We start from the raw sequence: 18,358 nt of genomic DNA, 5'->3' as shown, positions 1-18,358 counted from the left end.
TCTCTCCATCTGTAGCTGTCACTAGACAACCAAAGCACACAGGAGCATGATGACAATGGCAGGCAATATCTTGACAAAATAATATTACATGTATATATATAATTTGTTTTGAGTGGCAAGAATACACTTATGCACAATTGTTCTTGCTCAGAATGTGGTAGAGAGAACAGCAGAGGACAACATTTTTGAGTAATTAGTAACTTATTGTTTCTTGTAGCTAGACATTTAATATTGAAGTAAGTCTATAATATGATGATGTAGCTCTGATTTTAGGCTTAGATGCCAGCCCATAGTTGTGATTTGTAGCAATTCTAAACTACCTTTTAATATTTTTAATCATGTTTATAATATTACCGAACACCGCTGTCAGTGCTGCCTCCTATAGTCCGGCAGATGCCGCTGTTTATCATCACTCCCAACTTTCCAAAGCTTTTTTCTGTACATGTCTCTCCATTCCATATTCCTTTTTCATTTCCTCTTTGGAATAAACACTCAGCAACAACCATTGGCAAGAAGTTCAGTTTCTTTATTACATTTGAATATTAAGTATAAACCTTCGGTATTTAAACATTTCACCTTACATTGCTTCAAATTTCAAGATACAATTAACACATTTATTTACTATACGTACATTTCAGTTGATAGTCTGACACAAACCCTCCACCTTAAAGAACAGCAGCTGAAGCAGTGTGCATCCTGGGCCACATGGAACTGCAAGATTGCCTTTTGCCGACACAGAACTCTCCCAGTGGATGTCAAGATGGTTTTAAAAGTGGATCACACGTAGACGGAAAGCTGTATCTGAATGCTCTACATGTGCACACTAATTACGAGGGACAAAAGCAACCAGGAGCAGAGCAAGAAGTCATTGAATAAAAGTAAAAGTTGTTATTATCTGCAAGAAAGTTGGACAGAGCACTCTTCTAAGGCCTCTAGTGGCTGGGGAAGTCATTTAAGAGGACAGAGGTTGGGCGTTGCCTAATTGTTATGAAGAATAAATCATGAAGCACGCCTATAATGCACAATACAGTAGTTAGCATGGCTCTTGTTCAGAAAGCAGACGCCACTTAGTTGTTTCACAATAATTAAGATTAGGTATATAAATAGGTTTCACATTTCTGTTATCATTTTAGCCCTAAAATAGTGACTTAACATCAGGGACCTATTTTATTGACCTTAAGGTTAGTGTTTGGGCGAGGGGAAGGGCCGTCTCAAGTGGCGTCCGCTTTCTGAACAAGACCCATTAGCACACTCAGTCCTGGGGACCCATGGCTGCTGCTGCAGATTTTTGTTCCAACCAGTTTGACAATGAGTGAGTAATTTAGCTCCTAATTAATTGATCTCATTTACATAGCTGGTCCTTTCTCTTCTCTTATTTTACATTCAGAAGAGAACAGCAGTGTGATTTTTACATTTAAAAAAACATTTAGAAATATTAAATTTTTTTTCGCCATACCTTTAAATGCTTAACTCTTTTTTTTGTTTTTTTCCTAATGATAATTAACAACAAGCAGAGCAGACCTGAGGGCAAACAACACAGAATGAGGAAAGCCTGCAACTACGTCAGCATTTGACCCACGAACGGGCTCATTAGTAGATAACAGATTAAATTAGCAGAATACCTGGAAAACAGAATGAAAATCTCACAAACCAATTAAAAACACTAAATTATCCCCATATAACATGCATACATTTGTGGTACATTCTAATAAGAAATTACTAAACTTAGTTTAGAAATTGCTATTTTGACCCCAAAAAAAAATCATACTGAGAAATAACATTTTGCTTAATTAGGCTAAGAGTCTAATTTAAAACAAGAGTTGGTTAGAACAAAAACCTGCAGCCATAGTACTGAGTTGGGGAACCACTGGAGTAAAGAATCTCAGCACTTTAAATGTCATTTTGCTCAGATGTGGTGGCCATTACCATTGGGACCCAACACTACAAGAGTGGGGTAGCATACAGTGAAATTGAGGCACAAATTGCCATCCAGAAGACATTTACATCCCTAGCTGAATCAAATTTTGATTGTAATATTCAAATTCTTCACACACTGGGCATTTTTAGAACTGTGATTTCACTGGAAAACTTGGAATTTGATTTATATTTGAAATATCATCAGCCATTTGCAATTGTTTTAAAGGCTTTTTTATCATATTAGTTTATTATGTATTTAAAACCACAGAGGCTAGAGGTGGTGTTTGTTATATCCTAGTCACTTATTTATAAGCCCATTCTTGTCAATAACAGAACTTTTTTAATTTTAAGACTTGTTAGTATTTTCCTTTTGCCACGTCGGGTCATTCTTATACTATATACGGTATTCTCCTTTTTTGGATACCATCTAAAAAATGAGTTGTCCAGAGCTAATTGATACTTCTTAGTCCCCCATTTTTTGCTCTTCATTTTCTTTTCAGATATTTTATTAAAAATAAATATCTCATTATGAAAACTCACAGGTGTAAATGGAACCACATTAGATCATCGACTATTTCACTGAAATTTACACTAAGATCTTTGCAGTTTTTTTTTTAAACTATATGCACATTTTCATTTGGTGACTTGAATGTAAATAACCCAATTGTGCTTTAATTAGATTTTTTACAGGGTGCAGTGCTTTTGATATAGAATTACCTCTTAAACGAATTTTCACAAAGATCTTTGCACTTTTTACTGTTTGTAAATTTTCAATCCTGTGCTAGATTGGCGCCTCGTTCCTGCTTTGTGCCTAAAACTGCCTGTGTGGATTCTAAATTCCTCAACCCTGAACTGATTTAAGTGGGTTCAGATATGGATGGATGGATGGATGAATCAAAATTTTCATTTGGCAACTTACTTTGTTAATCTGATATAAATTTCCTTTTACATAAATGCACTTTCTGGATTTTAAAAAGGCTTGTTGTACATTTGAAGTATATAGCTATGAGCAAATACTTTAGTCAACACTCAGGGGACACAGCTGGAAACTTGTTAAACGGGTAAATTTTGCACAAATATTAGGAGGTTTTTCTTCACACAAAGAACCATAGACACATGGAAGTAAGCCACTAAATAATGTGGTAGACAGTAGGACTTTAGCCCCCCTCAAAACTTGAACTGATGTTATGTTAGAAGAATTACAGTAAGTGGATAAAACTGTCAGTCTTTGTTTGGCTGAATGGACTGTTCTCGTCTCGCTTATTCTAATGTTCTAATAAAACTCCATGGACATCAATCCAAGTTTTACCATTTGGGTCATTAGCATGTCTTTCCCACAATAATTCTATAATTCTGACTCCCAAAATGAAAGGGAAAAACACTGGCATGATGGCGTAAGAGACCACAATCAGGAGCACTTTGTTTTGAAACCTTTCAATGAGTGACACTACAGAAATAACTGAAATCTTTAACACAGCATCTGACCTAATAACACAGTCTACAAGAATATTAAAAAGAAAACCAGGCAATAAATACAAGTTATTGTGTAAAGTGCTGATCTATTGTAAACATTATTGAAAGTTAGGGAGTGACACCAGTTTTTAAAGAATTGTAATGAATGTCTTCTTAGTGCAGAAATCTGCAACATGCATTCTAAATTTAAGATGATCAAAGTACAATTTAGAGTCAGGAAAACATCCTTCATCTCCCCATTTATTTATATGAATTAGGCCCATGTATGTGTTGCTAAAAAATAATGGTAAAAATTAGAACTAAAATGGACTTCTCATGAATGGCCATTCACCTGGGGGGTGTAGCCATTTTTGAGGTGCATCATGTGATTTTTGACACCAAATGCCGCTGACTCCTTATTGATGCCAATGCCAGAGGTTACCAACATCAGAGGTTTCGCTGCAGGCTCTCGGCTCAAGAAACTCCTCTGCATCTTGTGCTCCAGAAGCATGTGGTTTTGAGGTGGCAGTCCCAGGCAAGCCCTGAGAAATACAGAAAGGATTATTTGGGAGAGTCCATTTTAGCTCAGGGAAATCTGACAGATGCATGTCACTTCAGAACAGAGGAAAAGAATGAAAGGAGATTCAAATCCCAGGCTAGTCACTGTCAACTGATAATTACCATGTTAGCAGCATGTCTTCTTGGGTTTTCCTTCACATGTCAAATATGTGTGAGTTCAATTAACTGGTAACTCTAAATGAATGTGCCTCTCAATGGCCTGGCATACCTTTCAGGCTGGCTTTGATCTTGAGCCTGAAGCTGCTGGGAGGATCTTCACCTCCTATGACCCTAAAGAAGTTGGATTTGGTGTATTCTGAATAATAATAAAGGGACAGTTAAAACTATGCTGCCCACAAGCTGATACATACTAATGGATGAATAATTAATTAGAATGGACACATTAATTATTTATACATGTTATATATTTGTTAGAATATCTTCTTCATTCAAGCAGCCCTGACTCCATCTGTTTAAGATCAGGATATCAAATGTCTTGGAAAAAGTTTTGACAAAACCTGCCATACCCCTCCCCAAACCCACCACCCCACCCCCCAGCATTTAGCATGGTCAGTCCTACAAGACCTCCAAGCTCAAGTTACCAGTTTCATCGGTGGTGAAGGAATTCAAAGCCACCAAGGCATCACTGCTATTATCGGAGGACAAGAAAGTCTGGCATGCTAGCAAGTTCATTAAGAGTAACAGAAAGTGGAATACACAGAAGGCAGTGACAGAGGCAGAAGCATTCTGAAAACATCAGGAGAATTTTGGGATAGTCTGTCAAGATCAGCTGGGACTTGGTGTTTACAATGGTAAACAATGGAGCAGGGCAACCACCAAAAGTAAATGAAAACTTGTGTTACAGAGGGTAAGAGAAGCAGGAGAAGAAGATCGCTGCCTGAAAGCGGTAGTCTCTTGAGCCAGGAATGGTAAACACAGTGGAACGAGATATCTCAGCATCCGCTATTCTAGAAGGAACTATGGGGTATCAACCAAGGCAGGTTGACCTTTCTCCTGCATGACATTGCTGACCTCTTGCCAACCCTGAAAAACCTAAGGATCTGGGGTAAAGAGGAAGATCCATCCTGTAGGCAGTGTGGTGCAACCATTTGCACTTTAAACCACATTTTGGCAAGATGTTATCAAAGTACTTGGGGAAGGCTGCTAAAGGTGGAGGCACAACAAGGTCCTTACAATGAATTGATAACTGGGTAAACTACAGAGGGTCAAGGCCAGTAAACATCAGTCATTTCAATCAGAGTACATCAAGTTCCTAAAGGAAGGAGATAAGTCTCCTAAAGGAGGAAAAAGTGCCAAGAATCACCATTCCATTCTACAACAACCTTCAGATTGGTAATTGTGAGTGGACAGAGAAAGAAACTTGTCTTTTCAGAAAAGGTGTCAGTAACTACACTTCAACCAGATCTGATTCTGCTATTCAGGAACTCTAAAACAACCTGGTAGTTGAACTCATGGTGCTCTGGGAGGACAGATTGGCCATATCCCATCAGTTGAAAAGAGCCAAAAAGCAGGACTTTATTGATGAAGCTCTTGTCAGGGGATGGTGCATAAGAGTATTCCCCATCAAAGTTAGCTGCCATGGATTCCCAGCAACATAAGTGTGCAGTTTTTTTTTTAATTACAGAATGTTGTGTTTGAGCCTAAACAGCTGAAGGAATCCACTAGGGAGATTGCCATGGCAGCTGTGACCAGCTGAAGATGGTTATAGTTGACAAGAACTCATAGTTTGAACCTTTCTACAGATGAAAGCTGAAGTTTTTCACATGCCCCCATCAGGTGAGGCAGTACAGATCAAGAAGTGAAATGAGATACCTGCTGAGGATGCAAAAGGGGTTCCAAATCAGTGAATTCCTGAACTGAAACAATGTCCTCCACTGCCATTTGCCTCCAAATGGGAGCCACAGGCCAGTACATGGGCAGATGTGCCACAAGACACTATTTTGCACAATACTTACTTGGTTTGTAGGGTAGTCTTTCCTTACATGTTCAATAAAAATAAATCTCTTTATTATAACAGGAAATCCTGGGACGAGACTTTCTCTGAGATAATTTCAACTCCTGCGAGAGAAAATTTCTGGTCCAGCAAGACGAAACTTTTTGCCAAGAGATTTTGACAAGTCCCGCCCTCCTCTCAAACATTTACAACCATGCCCTCGGTCCAATCACTTCTCATTCGTGTGAATGGTATTGTCAGACACAGTTCCTGTGTTCTCAGCTCCAAGCAGAGTTGGAAGTAAAAGACAAAGAGTAGAAGACAAAGTAGAAGTCGTAAAGAGGTTCAAAAACATTGGCGCGATACATATGTAGAGCAAGTTAGAGATTATGAAAGTACTAAAATTCGAAAGTCTCAAAAAACTGATAGTAAAGATTACATTAGTGCTAACAAACGGAAATTAATGGAACAGCGAAAAGAGACTGAATATATGGACATAGGTGATATGACAGAAATGTGTAGATATTGTTTGGTTTAAACATTAAGTCGATCAGGGAAAACTGGTGTTTCTTCTCAATGAAAGGGTCTATCCACGAGAATGAAAAGATTTGTTGTTTGGTGGAAGTGAAATCCACATACGTGAGCGGCAGAGATGCATAGTGGCTGGCGTGTAGCACAGGCCAGGAGTTGGCAAGCAAACCAAGCAGGAGGCAAAGCCCCCTAGTTATCTTAAATGGAAAATAACTGCCAGTCTCAGGAGATCTATATATTTATGACCATTAAATTGTTCAGCTGATGATTTTTTTTATTAATTTAATATTCAAATGGCACTTCTTCTATATGCCACTATATGCTGTATATATATTGTAATTCACATATAAGATTTAAGGTGGAGGAGAGGTTAACACTGCTGTTATTGAGCCCCATTATCAGATAGGTGCAGCACCCTCACAAATGGCAATGATCTGACATATTGCAAAATGTGTCAGGTGACAGCAGTGGGCAGCTAAAAGGACACACAACCACACAACATGGACAAGCCATCCAGAAGGACAGAGGATCAACACATAAGCTGGACCTCAGGTCAACAGTTATGCTATGCTATTAGGTTTCACAAAAGGGACCCCTAGCCACCATTCACATGGCATTAACCTTCATTCCTTAGTTACAATGCAATGTCTTCCTCTAATCACAGCAAAAACTTACAGTATCAAAAATGACTGCTCTAGCCAGCAATGGAGGGTCAGAGTAATGGGTGACACTGGGTATGTCTTGAGAAGAGGCTTAAATCTTCTGTACCTGGCATCATGGGATAGGGTGCTACGGGATATGACAGCAAATCATAGTTGATTATCACTGAGGGCACCACAACTGCTTAATGGTACACCAATAGGATGATCAAGTTTGTACAGCTGTCTTTTATGGGCTGCATTAAATTTGGAGTTTTCCAAAATGATAATGTGCTCCTACACATTTTCGCCATCACTAAGAAAGCTCCTTGAAAACTACAACCACAGAGTGACTTGCCAGTGCCCCAGAATGAATCCAGTTGAACACTTGTAGACATTGGTAGAAGACGCATGAATTCTGCTTGTCACACATGACTCAGCAGACCAGGAGTAATCAACATGGGTTGACATCACAAAGGACAGAGTCCAGACACTGAATCTTGACCCAAAGTCATGTCAAGTTCAACTGTGCCCATCAGGGTGTGATAAAATTCTGAAAGCCCATCCCAGAGTCTTGTGTATGAAATCATTTATTTTGTGTTATCAGAGTCACAATGTGGGTCACATTTGCTAGCTGTCGGTTATCTTAAATGTAATTTTCATTTTCCTCAGTGGAAAATGAGTATCTCCACACAAACCCAATTTTAAAAACATATTCAGAGACTTCTACAATATACACAGTTTCCATAATAGATATGAAGTAAAAATGCAAACATTACGTAAGTGTTCATATTCCCTCTTATGGCAAATCACAGTTTTTTCAGGCACACACACAGTTACCCAATAAGTCACAGTCATAGGAATATGACCTCTGCCTGTTGTCAAGGTCTCAGGATAAGAACATAATCTGACAGGGGACAGGGATTTTCATCTAATGACTCAATCATGACGACTAAGGAGCTTTCAAAGGAGCCACTGAGAGAGGAGACAAGGGGCTGCCAAAATATGTCCAAGAACTAGAAGGTGCATAGCTGAGCCAGTATAAAGTCTGGTGCTTATCAGTGGTATGTACACCCCAAGGATCTGCCCTTTACATGAAGCCGGAGGGGGTTTGCAATAAAGCACTTAACTTATTTGTTTTTTAATTCATTATTCAATTAACTGATCAGTTACGTAATCAGCAAAACCACTGATTAATCAAACAGGCCAACAAGAAAGAGAATATTTGATAAGACAATTGATTATTCAGCAAAGTAGCTAATTATTTCCTAAAGCAAGAGCCCAGCTGTTCTTTAGTAAATTCTGGTGGCATTGGGCACAGGGTAGAAAGTAACTCTGCAAACAAGAAAAAAGAAGTTTTGAGATTACGTATGACAAGCTTGAGCCTTATAGTTCATAATGTATTTCATAATAAAGAAGCCTGGATCAGCAATGCTATCTATAATTTACTGGAGGCTCACAGTAAAGCATTTCAAGTTGGCAGTATGGAAATGTTCAAGATATACAGGTATTAGGCCAGAAAAAAGTAAATGATGCCAAAAGTCAATTACAGTGGTACCTATGGTCACGACCATAATTCACTTCAAAACTCTGGACGCAACCTGAACATAATTTCCCCATAAGATTGTATGTAAATACAATTAATCCATTCCAGACCGTACAAACTGTATATAATTTTTTTTTTTTACAATTTTTAAGCACAAAAATAGTTTATTATACCATAGTATGCACAGTGTAATAGTACACTAAATGTAAAATAATTGAAAAACACTGAGAAAACCTTGAACAACAGAGAAAACTAACACTGCAAGAGTTCGTGTTAGGCTAAGTTCGCGCTAGATCCTTACAAACCGCTCGCTGTAAACACTTTTTTTATGAGTTTTAAGCACAGGGAAAAAATGAAAGTTTGAAAAATCCTTAATTTATACAAAAAACTAACCCTAAACAACCAAGAAAGCTAACCTTACATGAGTCAAGTTCTGGCATGAAGGAAGTGAGGAGGAAGCTGGGTGGAGACGAGGTTACAGTTTTGAGGGAGAGTCTGGCTCCGCAACAGAGGGACGTTCTCCTTCAGGTGTTTTCTCTCTTGTGATTTCTTCTTTTTCAGGGGTTTCAGGGAAACAGAGAATGGGAAATCATTGGCGCATACGAACCGGAAGGGAACCTGGCCGCCAGTGTTTTTGTTCGCCACCAGAGCGTGTGGTCGTAAACAGATTCAAAATTTTGGCCTGATTTATACTGTACGTGTTCGAAAATGTTTGTGACCAGAGGTTCTACTGTATCAGGATAAGCTGGAGACTGAGTACTAGTGACAGCAGTACTAGTGAATCATGGAGGAAGTGGCAGGGCATACAGGTGTTCGTGGATTATTAAACTTGCATCCAAACACCTCCACTTTTTGTCTCCTCAATAAATATAACACTTGCTAATCTAACTGTGATTGCAATAACAAATATAACTTTGTGTGATTTTTTGTAGCACCACCTGATTAGTCTTCTCTGCTTCTGGGACCTGAAGTGGACACAATATTTCTTAGCTATCATGTAGAAGCTCACCAATGCGGTTACTTCCTCAAGTCAGTGCATGTAAGGCATTTGGTCTGGGTGGAATTTCAAGTTATGATTTAGAAACCTACACTGACCAGTTACTTGCCATTTTCACATTGTTTCTGCCAGTTTAAAATAAAAAGAACAGCAATTTCCTTGTACCCAAGGAAACAAAAGTGAGCTTGTCTCCATGACTACAGACCATGGTACTCACTGCATTATGATAAAATGCTTTGTCAGAGTCATGCTAGGGCACATAACATAGAATATACCAGATAGTTTGGTCCACAGGTAATTTACATATTGGAGGTTCACATCAATTGTACTTCTAGTCATCCTTGATAGCAGAAACTTTTCTGCAAGAGTCTTGTTTATAGACTACAGCTCAGCATTCAGCACTATTGTATCATCAAAGCTGATCAACCAGCTCTTAGGCTTGGTACTTCGTGCCACTCTCTTCAACTGGATTTTGGACTTCTTAACTGGCAGACCCAGGCATGTGTGCACTGGTGGTATCACTTTACACCATGCTGATCCTCAACAGTAATACTCCATAAAGTTAAGTGTTGAGCCCCCCTGCTGTACCCCTTGTTCACTTTTGAATGTGTCAAACACAGCTCCATTGCCATCAACAACAACAATATTTATTTATATAGCGCATTTTCATACAAATGATGTAGCTCAAAGTGGGCCACATTTACTAGCTGTCAGGCAATATCTTAAATGCAATTTTCATTTTCCTCTGTGGAAAACAAGCATTTCCACACAAACCCAGTTTTAAAAACATATTCAGAGACTTCTACAATATACACAGTTTTCATAATAGACATGAAGATATGAAGTAGATATGAAGATCATTACATTTCTAGGCCTGATCACCAAAAATAATGGACAACATACAGAGGAGAGATGTGCGTTATGACACAGCACTACCAGGACAGCAGTTTCTTCCTGAATGTTACCAGAAAGAAGGAGCTGGTCATATACAACAGAAAACACACCACAGTACCATCTATACAGTCATATGAAAAAGTTTGGGAACCCCTCTCAGCTTGCATAATAATTTACTCTACTTTCAACAAAAAAGATAACAGTGGTATGTCTTTCATTTCCTAGGAACATCTGAGTACTGGGGTGTTTTCCGAACAAAGATTTTTAGTGAAGCAGTATTTAGTTGTATGAAATTAAATCAAATGAGAAAAACTGGCTGTGCAAAAATTTGGGTCTCCTTGTAATTTTGCTGATTTGAATTCATGTCACTGCTCAATGCTGATTACTTGCAACACCAAATTGGTTGGATTAGCCTGTTAAGCTTTGAACTTCATAGACAGGTGTGTCCAATCATGAGAAAAGGTACTTTTTTACTGGTCAATTGCAAGTTGTGCTTCCCTTTGACTCTCCTGTGAAGAGTGACAGCATGGGATCCTCAAAGCAATGCTCAGAAGATCTGAAAACAAAGATTGTTCAGTCTCATGGTTTAGGGGAAGGCTACAAAAAGCTATCTCAGAGGTTTAAACTGTCAGTTTCAACTGTAAAGAATGTAATCAGGAAATGGAAGGCCACAGGCACAGTTGCTGTTAAACCCAGCAGGTCTGGCAGGCCAAAAAATATACAGGAGCGGCATATGTGCAGGATTGTGAGAATGGTTACAGACAACCCACAGATCACCTCCAAAGACCTGCAAGAACATCTTGCAGCAGATGGTGTATCTGTACATCGTTCTACAATTCAGTGCAATTTGCACAAAGAACATCTGTATGGCAGGGTGATGAGAAAGAAACCCTTTCTGCACTCACGCCACAAACAGTTGCTAGTTGTTTGCAAATGCTCACAAGCTAGATTCATTTTGGAACAAAGTGCTTTAGACTGATGAGACAAAAATTGAGTGATTTGGTCATAGCAAAAAGTGCTTTGCATGGCGGAAAAAAGAACACTGCATTGCAAAAAAAACACCTGCTACCTACTGTCAAATTTGGTAGAGGTTCCATCATGCTGTGTGGCTAGTTCAGGGACTGGGGTCCTTGTTAAAGTCGAGGGTTGGATGAATTCAACCCAATATCAACAAATTCTTCAGGATAATGTTCAAGCACCAGTCACAAAGTTGAAGTTACGCAGGGGTTGGATATTACAACAAGACAATGACCCAAAACACAGTTCGAAATCTACAAAGGCATTCATGCAGAATGAGAAGTACAATGTTCTGGAATGGCCGTCACAGTCCCCTGACTTGAATATCATCGAAAATCTATGGGATGATTTGAAGCAGGCTGTCCATGCTCGGCAGCCATCATATTTAACTGAACTGGAGAGATTTAGTATGGAAGAATGGTCAAAAATACCTCCATCCAGAATCCAGACACTCATCAAAGGCTATAGGAGGACAGCGTCTAGAGGCTGTTACATTAGCAAAAGGAGGCTCAACTAAGTATTAATGTAATATATATCCCAAATTTATGCACCTGTCTAGTTTTGTTATGATGCATATTGCATATTTTCTGTTAATCCAATAAACTTAATGTCACTGCTGAAATACTACTGTTTCCATAAGGTATGACATATATTAAAACGAAGTTGCTACTTTGAAAGCTCAGCCAATGATAAACAAAAATCCAAAGAATTAAGAGGGGTTCCCAAACTTTTTCATATGACTGTATCTGCAGGAATGCTGTTAAGAAAGTCAGTAGCTTTAAATTTCTTAGAGTCACCATTTCTGATAATCTGAAATGGACACAGTACATCTCAGCTATCACCAAGAAGGCTCATTAATGCTTTTATTGTACCTCCTTAGATGCCTGAATGAAGTCCTGTTGTCTCCAGCTATACTCATCAGATTCTACAAGTTAACCATGAAATTTGTTTTCACTGCCAGCTTTACTTCCTAGTATGGTATCTACCCATCCCAAAGCTACAAGGCACTACAGAGGGTGGCAAGAACAGCACACAGTATCAATGGCTTGTAGCTGCCCTCTGTTCAGGACATCCGTAACACTCACTGTCGCAGAAAGTATTCAGCCATCCTGTACTCCCAGTAGTTCTATCAGTCCCCCAACAGACAAACTTTATTAATGTATTTTTCTTCTGTTTTGAATTTCAGGCAACACATGAAACTATAAATGCATGTTATCGGGGAGTTTTATGGGAATGTGGAATTAGTTTTTCTTCCTACCCCACTTTTACATTGTACTTAAAGTGAAATGTTCAGAAGGTAAGTTTCAGGCTGGAAAGCTGTGGTGTTTCAGTTTTTGTAGGTTAGCATTTCTTTCACAAAAAGTTTTTTTTTCCCAAGGTTATAAGAAACTTACTTTGCTACCTAGATTATTTTTTTCTGCCTTCAATATTCCCATTTCGTATGTTGGTGCTAGTTCTGCTCTCTAATTCTGACATACCACCATAGTCATGTTTTTTAATGCAGTTTGTAGCCTAAAGATGTTAAACATCATTGATGTTTATTTAGCTTGACGACACTAATTTAGCTGGCACCAGTAAGCACTGCTAGAAATATATCTCGAGTGTGCCTACAGGTTAAATGGTGTGTCAGAAATTTAAAAAAAAGTATGGCAAAGAACAATTTGTTTAAATTTAATATAAGCCAACGCCTATGCATTCTCCGATCTGTGGGTTCATCTGTTAGGCATTTGACATGCCATGTAAAGATCCTGGCATTGTGGCTTGAGGAATGCATACTGTGTGACAGGGTGAAGAAACAGCCCTTGAGTTATGCTGGCTGGTCAGGTCTGTTTGTCTTCTGCAGTTTGCTCAGCCACCTAAAAAACTCACATGGCTTCAACATTGGTCTGTTAGCTACCAGCCTTGCTAAGCTGCTTGTGCTAATAAAACAGTAACCACCAGGCTTATTTCACAAGCTTATTATGCATTAACTTTATTTGATTGTCTTTTCCTAAAATATTACTTTCACTGTGATGCATCATGGTAAATGGCTATTATTAACATCAATATGTCAAAACAATTTCATCCCTTATTGCCAATTAATTTAGAAATTCATCCATCCATCCATTTTCCAACCCGCTGAATCCGAACACAGGGTCACGGGGGTCTGCTGGAGCCAATCCCAGCCAACACAGGGCACAAGGCAGGAACCAATCCCGGGCAGGGTGCCAACCCACTGCAGTAATTTAGAAATTCTATGATTGTAATTGGGTGTGCCAGCTGCAGAGTTAGGTATGGCACAGGCACACCCATCGCCTATTCTTGTTGAACCCAGATGTATAATATATATATCTGGAGACAACCATGAGTGAGTTTTGCTTAAAAGTGGGTGGGAACAATTAGACAGCTCACACTGAGTGTCACATTTCTAAACCAATCCAACGCCACATGAAGGCAGTGCTCAAAGTAGAGGTGATGATTTCAAAATGCAACAAGCAGCAGTACTCTAATTAACCTTCCCCAACAGACAGCAAGCTTCTGATTACAAAGAACTGTCTACAGTTGAAAAGTCTCCTAAAAAAGCCCTATTAAACATTGTGGCAGACCCCGGTCGGGACACCCCTTCGTTATATGTTCAGGGGCAGCAGCCATGGACTGTGCAATACCACCCCCTGGACGCTAGATGGCCACCCCCCTGGGTTGGAGCGGCGCCTCGGTTTCCCGCAGGGCTCCATGGGAATTGGAGTTGGATGCAGCCCTGTTGGGTCCTGCAGGCTCCACCAGGGGGTGCTGCAGCTGGGACTCCTGAGCCCTTATGGGCAACGTATTCACCACACCCAGAAGTGCAGCCGGAACTTGGCAGTCAACCACCCAGAGCATTTCCAGGTGGACTATAAAAGGGACCAGCAGCCACCACTCAATGGCCAGAGTTGGGAGGTGGAGGATGAAGCTTGGAGGAGGAGTGGTGGTGCCAGAGAAGAGAGCTTGTGCTTGTGTTTGTCTACTTGTGGGACTGTGTTGTGCCTGTGGGGATCACGGGGAAGACGTGCCCCACAGGTGAAGAAAAATTAAACTTCTTGGTTTTTATAAGTGCCTCTGGTGTGATTCTGTGTCAGGTCAGGCACCTATATAGTGCCTTTTACAACATATAAATTTATGTTGTGTGTGCGCAGAGCACATTGCACATGTTAATAATAAACATAACCTGTTGCAAGTAAAGGCCTTTCTGTAAAATCAGATTGTACATTGGCATTCAATGCCATCAATAGATGAGTGCTAAATGTGAACAATACATTGTCGCAGGTGCTGTGTCTCCTCTCTGTTGTCACGATGTTGGTGTAGGAGTCAATGCGAATTAGAAAAAATTTGCAGTAATGCTTGTGAAGTAAATGGTGTGTCACTCCCCATCAAAAAGAGTGCCATTAAGAGAGCTGATAGTGAAGCAACAAATCTGCCTAACAACACCCGTAAAAGTACAGACAAGGCTGTATAGCACCCACTTTCTGACAGCACATCCAAATAAGTAAGTAAAGAAAGTTAATATTACTGTCTAACTGAATATGCAAACATGCCATGCTAGAATATTGCCGTGGCATTTTAGCACATTGTGTATCCACAGACCACAATGCTTATCTAAAGTGTTTGCTCTTGTTTATGCCATGTGCGACAGTCAAAATGATACTGTAGAAAACAGAAGCACATCTGAAATGCATATACTGTGGCTGTGGTGGTCTGCACGTGTGTGTGTACGTTTGTGTCCGTCTATCTCTTCTGTCATTACAACATACAAATTAATCGATAATCTTCAGTTACCTTGTGCTACTGAGCTCCTGAATGGATAACAGACATTTTAGCTTTAAATTTCCTTTTGCATCAAATCTTTTATACAGTCTCTTTTGCTGAACCTTGATGGTTTAGTTTAGTGCACAGACTGAAGGAATTAGGGGAGGGTGTTTTAGGAGAAGTCCTGTTGAGTGTAGCCTTTGCAGCATTGGAGTTCACTGCCATTCATTACACATGTTTTAATGGGCTGACCCTAAATGTGTGTTCTCATTTAAGATTCACGTCCGGGCCCACAAGACTACTAATTACCAATCCTGGATTAACTATTAAGCAAAAGAAGCGCATTTTAGGGCACCAAGGGAAGGGAGGCACCACAGAGGTTTCTTTCTCTAGCCATCATGCTCTCAACTCCTTCACTACCACATTCAATTTTAGTTGAACTTCTTGTAATTGTCCTTATTTGGCATATTTGACTTTAATCTGCATTGTTAAAAAAAGTTTTCTCTGGCATGGCGAGTGACTAATGTTTAAAAGTTTGGTAGAAAGGAGTCATCAGATATCACATTGCTTCTGTCTTATGACATAAGAGTTTTGCTTCCATCTTGTGTAAATATGGCTAACTGGGTCTGGCTAGCATTTAACTCATCCACTGATTTGTGTAATTGACCCTTAAGCTCTTTATTTTATTTCTTTTACTGATTATTCACATAAACAACGTAGGTTTTAATATCTTATTTCAACTTTTGCACTTACTTAGTCTGACTGCCTTACCAATTAAGCAATGGAAGGGGTACCATTGTTGGGCTGGGTTTAGGGGATTAGTTGACTATGTCAGAGATTGTCAATCATTGAGTTTTACAGATGGTGCTATTAAAAATACTCATTCAATAGTTTAAAAAGATGTTAAAGGACAGTGAATTTTTTTAAATTTGTATTTGTAGTGAATTGTGGCATGCATATACAAAGTTTAACAGTATCAAGTAATTTATGCAGATATATACTAAAACAAACAATAAAATAAAAAGAAATTTGGTCAATATCCTGCTGTCTTTTTCTCAGAAGACTTTGGAGACAGGTGAAGAGGAGGAAGGATGAGGAGACTCAGGCAGAGAACAAACCAGAAGACAGAGCAGAGGTTAGTGGAGAGGGAAAAAGACAAGGGGCTTTAAAACACTTACAGCTTTACTTGGTCTGAAAGTTTCTTGAGCATCATAAAGACATTTCCATGAGCTTTTTAATATGTCATAAGTTTGACTTTGCACCTGTTAGCACTGCAGCTTGTGCGTGAAAGTTTTCAGTTTGAAAGCTTGTAAAGACTTGTTTACAAATCACAATGAGTGATGAAAAACCGAGTGATTTCGAGTTGTCAAGTATGCAGTCAAGGAGAGCAAAAATAGTTAATTTGGAGGACATTGTGGGCAATTCTGCTTAAAAGTAAAGTAATAGAATAATAAAGTTATACTGAACTGCAAAGCAAATTTATTTATGATAAATGGGCCTCAATACAAAAAAATGGGGAAATGATTTTCAATGGGAAAGAAGCAGGACACAACTCACCTCATGATGTTCTCAATGCACGCCCGCTGTCTGAAGAGGGCATTCACCACAGGAGTGCCTTCTGGGACAAGTGGTGCTTTGCACAGGTAACTGAGTATTGAGAGCACACTGTGGAAAGTCTGAAACTCCGTCTCTGACTCTGTCTTGAAGGTGATCCTCTGACAAAGCTCCGTCAGGATGACCAGGTCGAGAATGATTGGGCTAGCCAGTAGAGAGTCCTGAGATGACAAGAATTTCTGTCAACTATGGTATAGATACTCCAAGGAGCAATTGTCCATCACAGAGTGGACCCATTGGCCTTTCTATAGAGCAAGTGCCTAGCTGCCCACCTCACAAGTGTTGTGCATCACAATGGTGTTGCTCCCTCCCATCATGATCTCTGAAATGTACTCGTCCATGGCTCTTTTGCTGTCCTTCACATTCTGCACATACTTAATCACAACCTGCAGATAAAAGACACAGAGCAAGAGGATGAGTTGGGGTCTTTGTACCACACATGTAGGACCATGGCACATAAAGACAGAGTCAATGTTCCTATTTATGGAGTGCCTCACTTTGTAAACCGTATGTAATCTAAACAGGCTCAAAAAGCACATATACCACCTGCTTACTCTTCCATTTCACATAATTGTTGATTTTCAGTCAGGCAGTGAATACACCAGGATTCAAAGTGGAACAGATGTGTTAATCCCTAATACCATACTGGAATATAAATGCACAAGAATACTCAGACCCATTCATGAGACAAAGAAATTCAAGTCCTCACATCACTAAAAATTTGGGAGGTATACATTCAGTTGCTCAAGGATCCGTTTGAATCATTGTGGTGAACAGTGGTGTTAATGTAGCACCAGCGTCCAGTCACAATGCACATTTTGAATTTGTAATAACAAAAATACCCACCAATGTAATTCATTTTAAAGAGTTCATTGCTAATATCTTTCCCCTTCATTTAATTTGGCCTCTGCTCACATCTCCTCTGTCACTTTTGTCTCATCATGTCCCAGGGACTTTTATGCACATATACTGGTTTTGTCCTCCTGCTATGGCTTTCTGGTCTATAATTTCTTGCTCACTTTTTTCAATGGTGTTTTATCGTGTTATCAGATCAACTCACATGAAAGATACCTACTGTCCTCTTTGGTTCTTTTCTAAATGGATAAAGGAAGAAATGTCAATACCAGCTATACAGTTGGCTGCAACCTCTCTTGTAACCTTGCATTTATCTTATTACACCCCCACATGTTTCAGCCTAGAGCCCCCTATGCTGGGCTGCTTGCTTTCACTTCTTTACTTCAGCTCAGTTTATCATCAATAGAGGGTTTCACAAGAGCATCCTTGCATGTCCTTAAAGTACCATAGATAGACGAGAAATGATTAATCTAACCTCCTGACAATGTAGCAGTCAGATAAAGACACCCTGGCTTTAAAGCTTTTGCCTAAAAATGATTATTTACAACAACAACAACAGCATTTATTTATATAGCACATTTTCATACAAAAAAGTAGCTCAAAGTGCTCAAAATTTACCTAAG

The 18,358-nt window shown here is 39.4% G+C and overlaps 1 protein-coding gene across 1 annotated transcript in view; it reads right to left on the bottom strand.

Moving 5' to 3' along the window:
* Nucleotides 1-505: 505 nt before the first annotated feature.
* Nucleotides 506-18,358, bottom strand: part of LOC114662733 (inositol-3-phosphate synthase 1-A-like) — a 59,818-nt gene continuing 41,965 nt past the window's right edge. The window contains exons 9-11 of the mRNA XM_028816377.2: nucleotides 17,153-17,266; nucleotides 16,824-17,041; nucleotides 506-3,911 (exon numbers count right to left, since the gene is read on the bottom strand). Coding sequence (XP_028672210.1) covers nucleotides 3,704-3,911; nucleotides 16,824-17,041; nucleotides 17,153-17,266 — 540 coding nt within the window. The 3' untranslated portion in view covers nucleotides 506-3,703. The remainder of the gene's footprint in view (nucleotides 3,912-16,823; nucleotides 17,042-17,152; nucleotides 17,267-18,358) is intronic.

This window comes from Erpetoichthys calabaricus, chromosome 12 (assembly GCF_900747795.2).
Source record: "Erpetoichthys calabaricus chromosome 12, fErpCal1.3, whole genome shotgun sequence".
In the NCBI taxonomy this organism is placed as follows: domain Eukaryota; kingdom Metazoa; phylum Chordata; class Cladistia; order Polypteriformes; family Polypteridae; genus Erpetoichthys; species Erpetoichthys calabaricus.
This window is presented reverse-complemented; position numbering and strand designations above follow the sequence as displayed.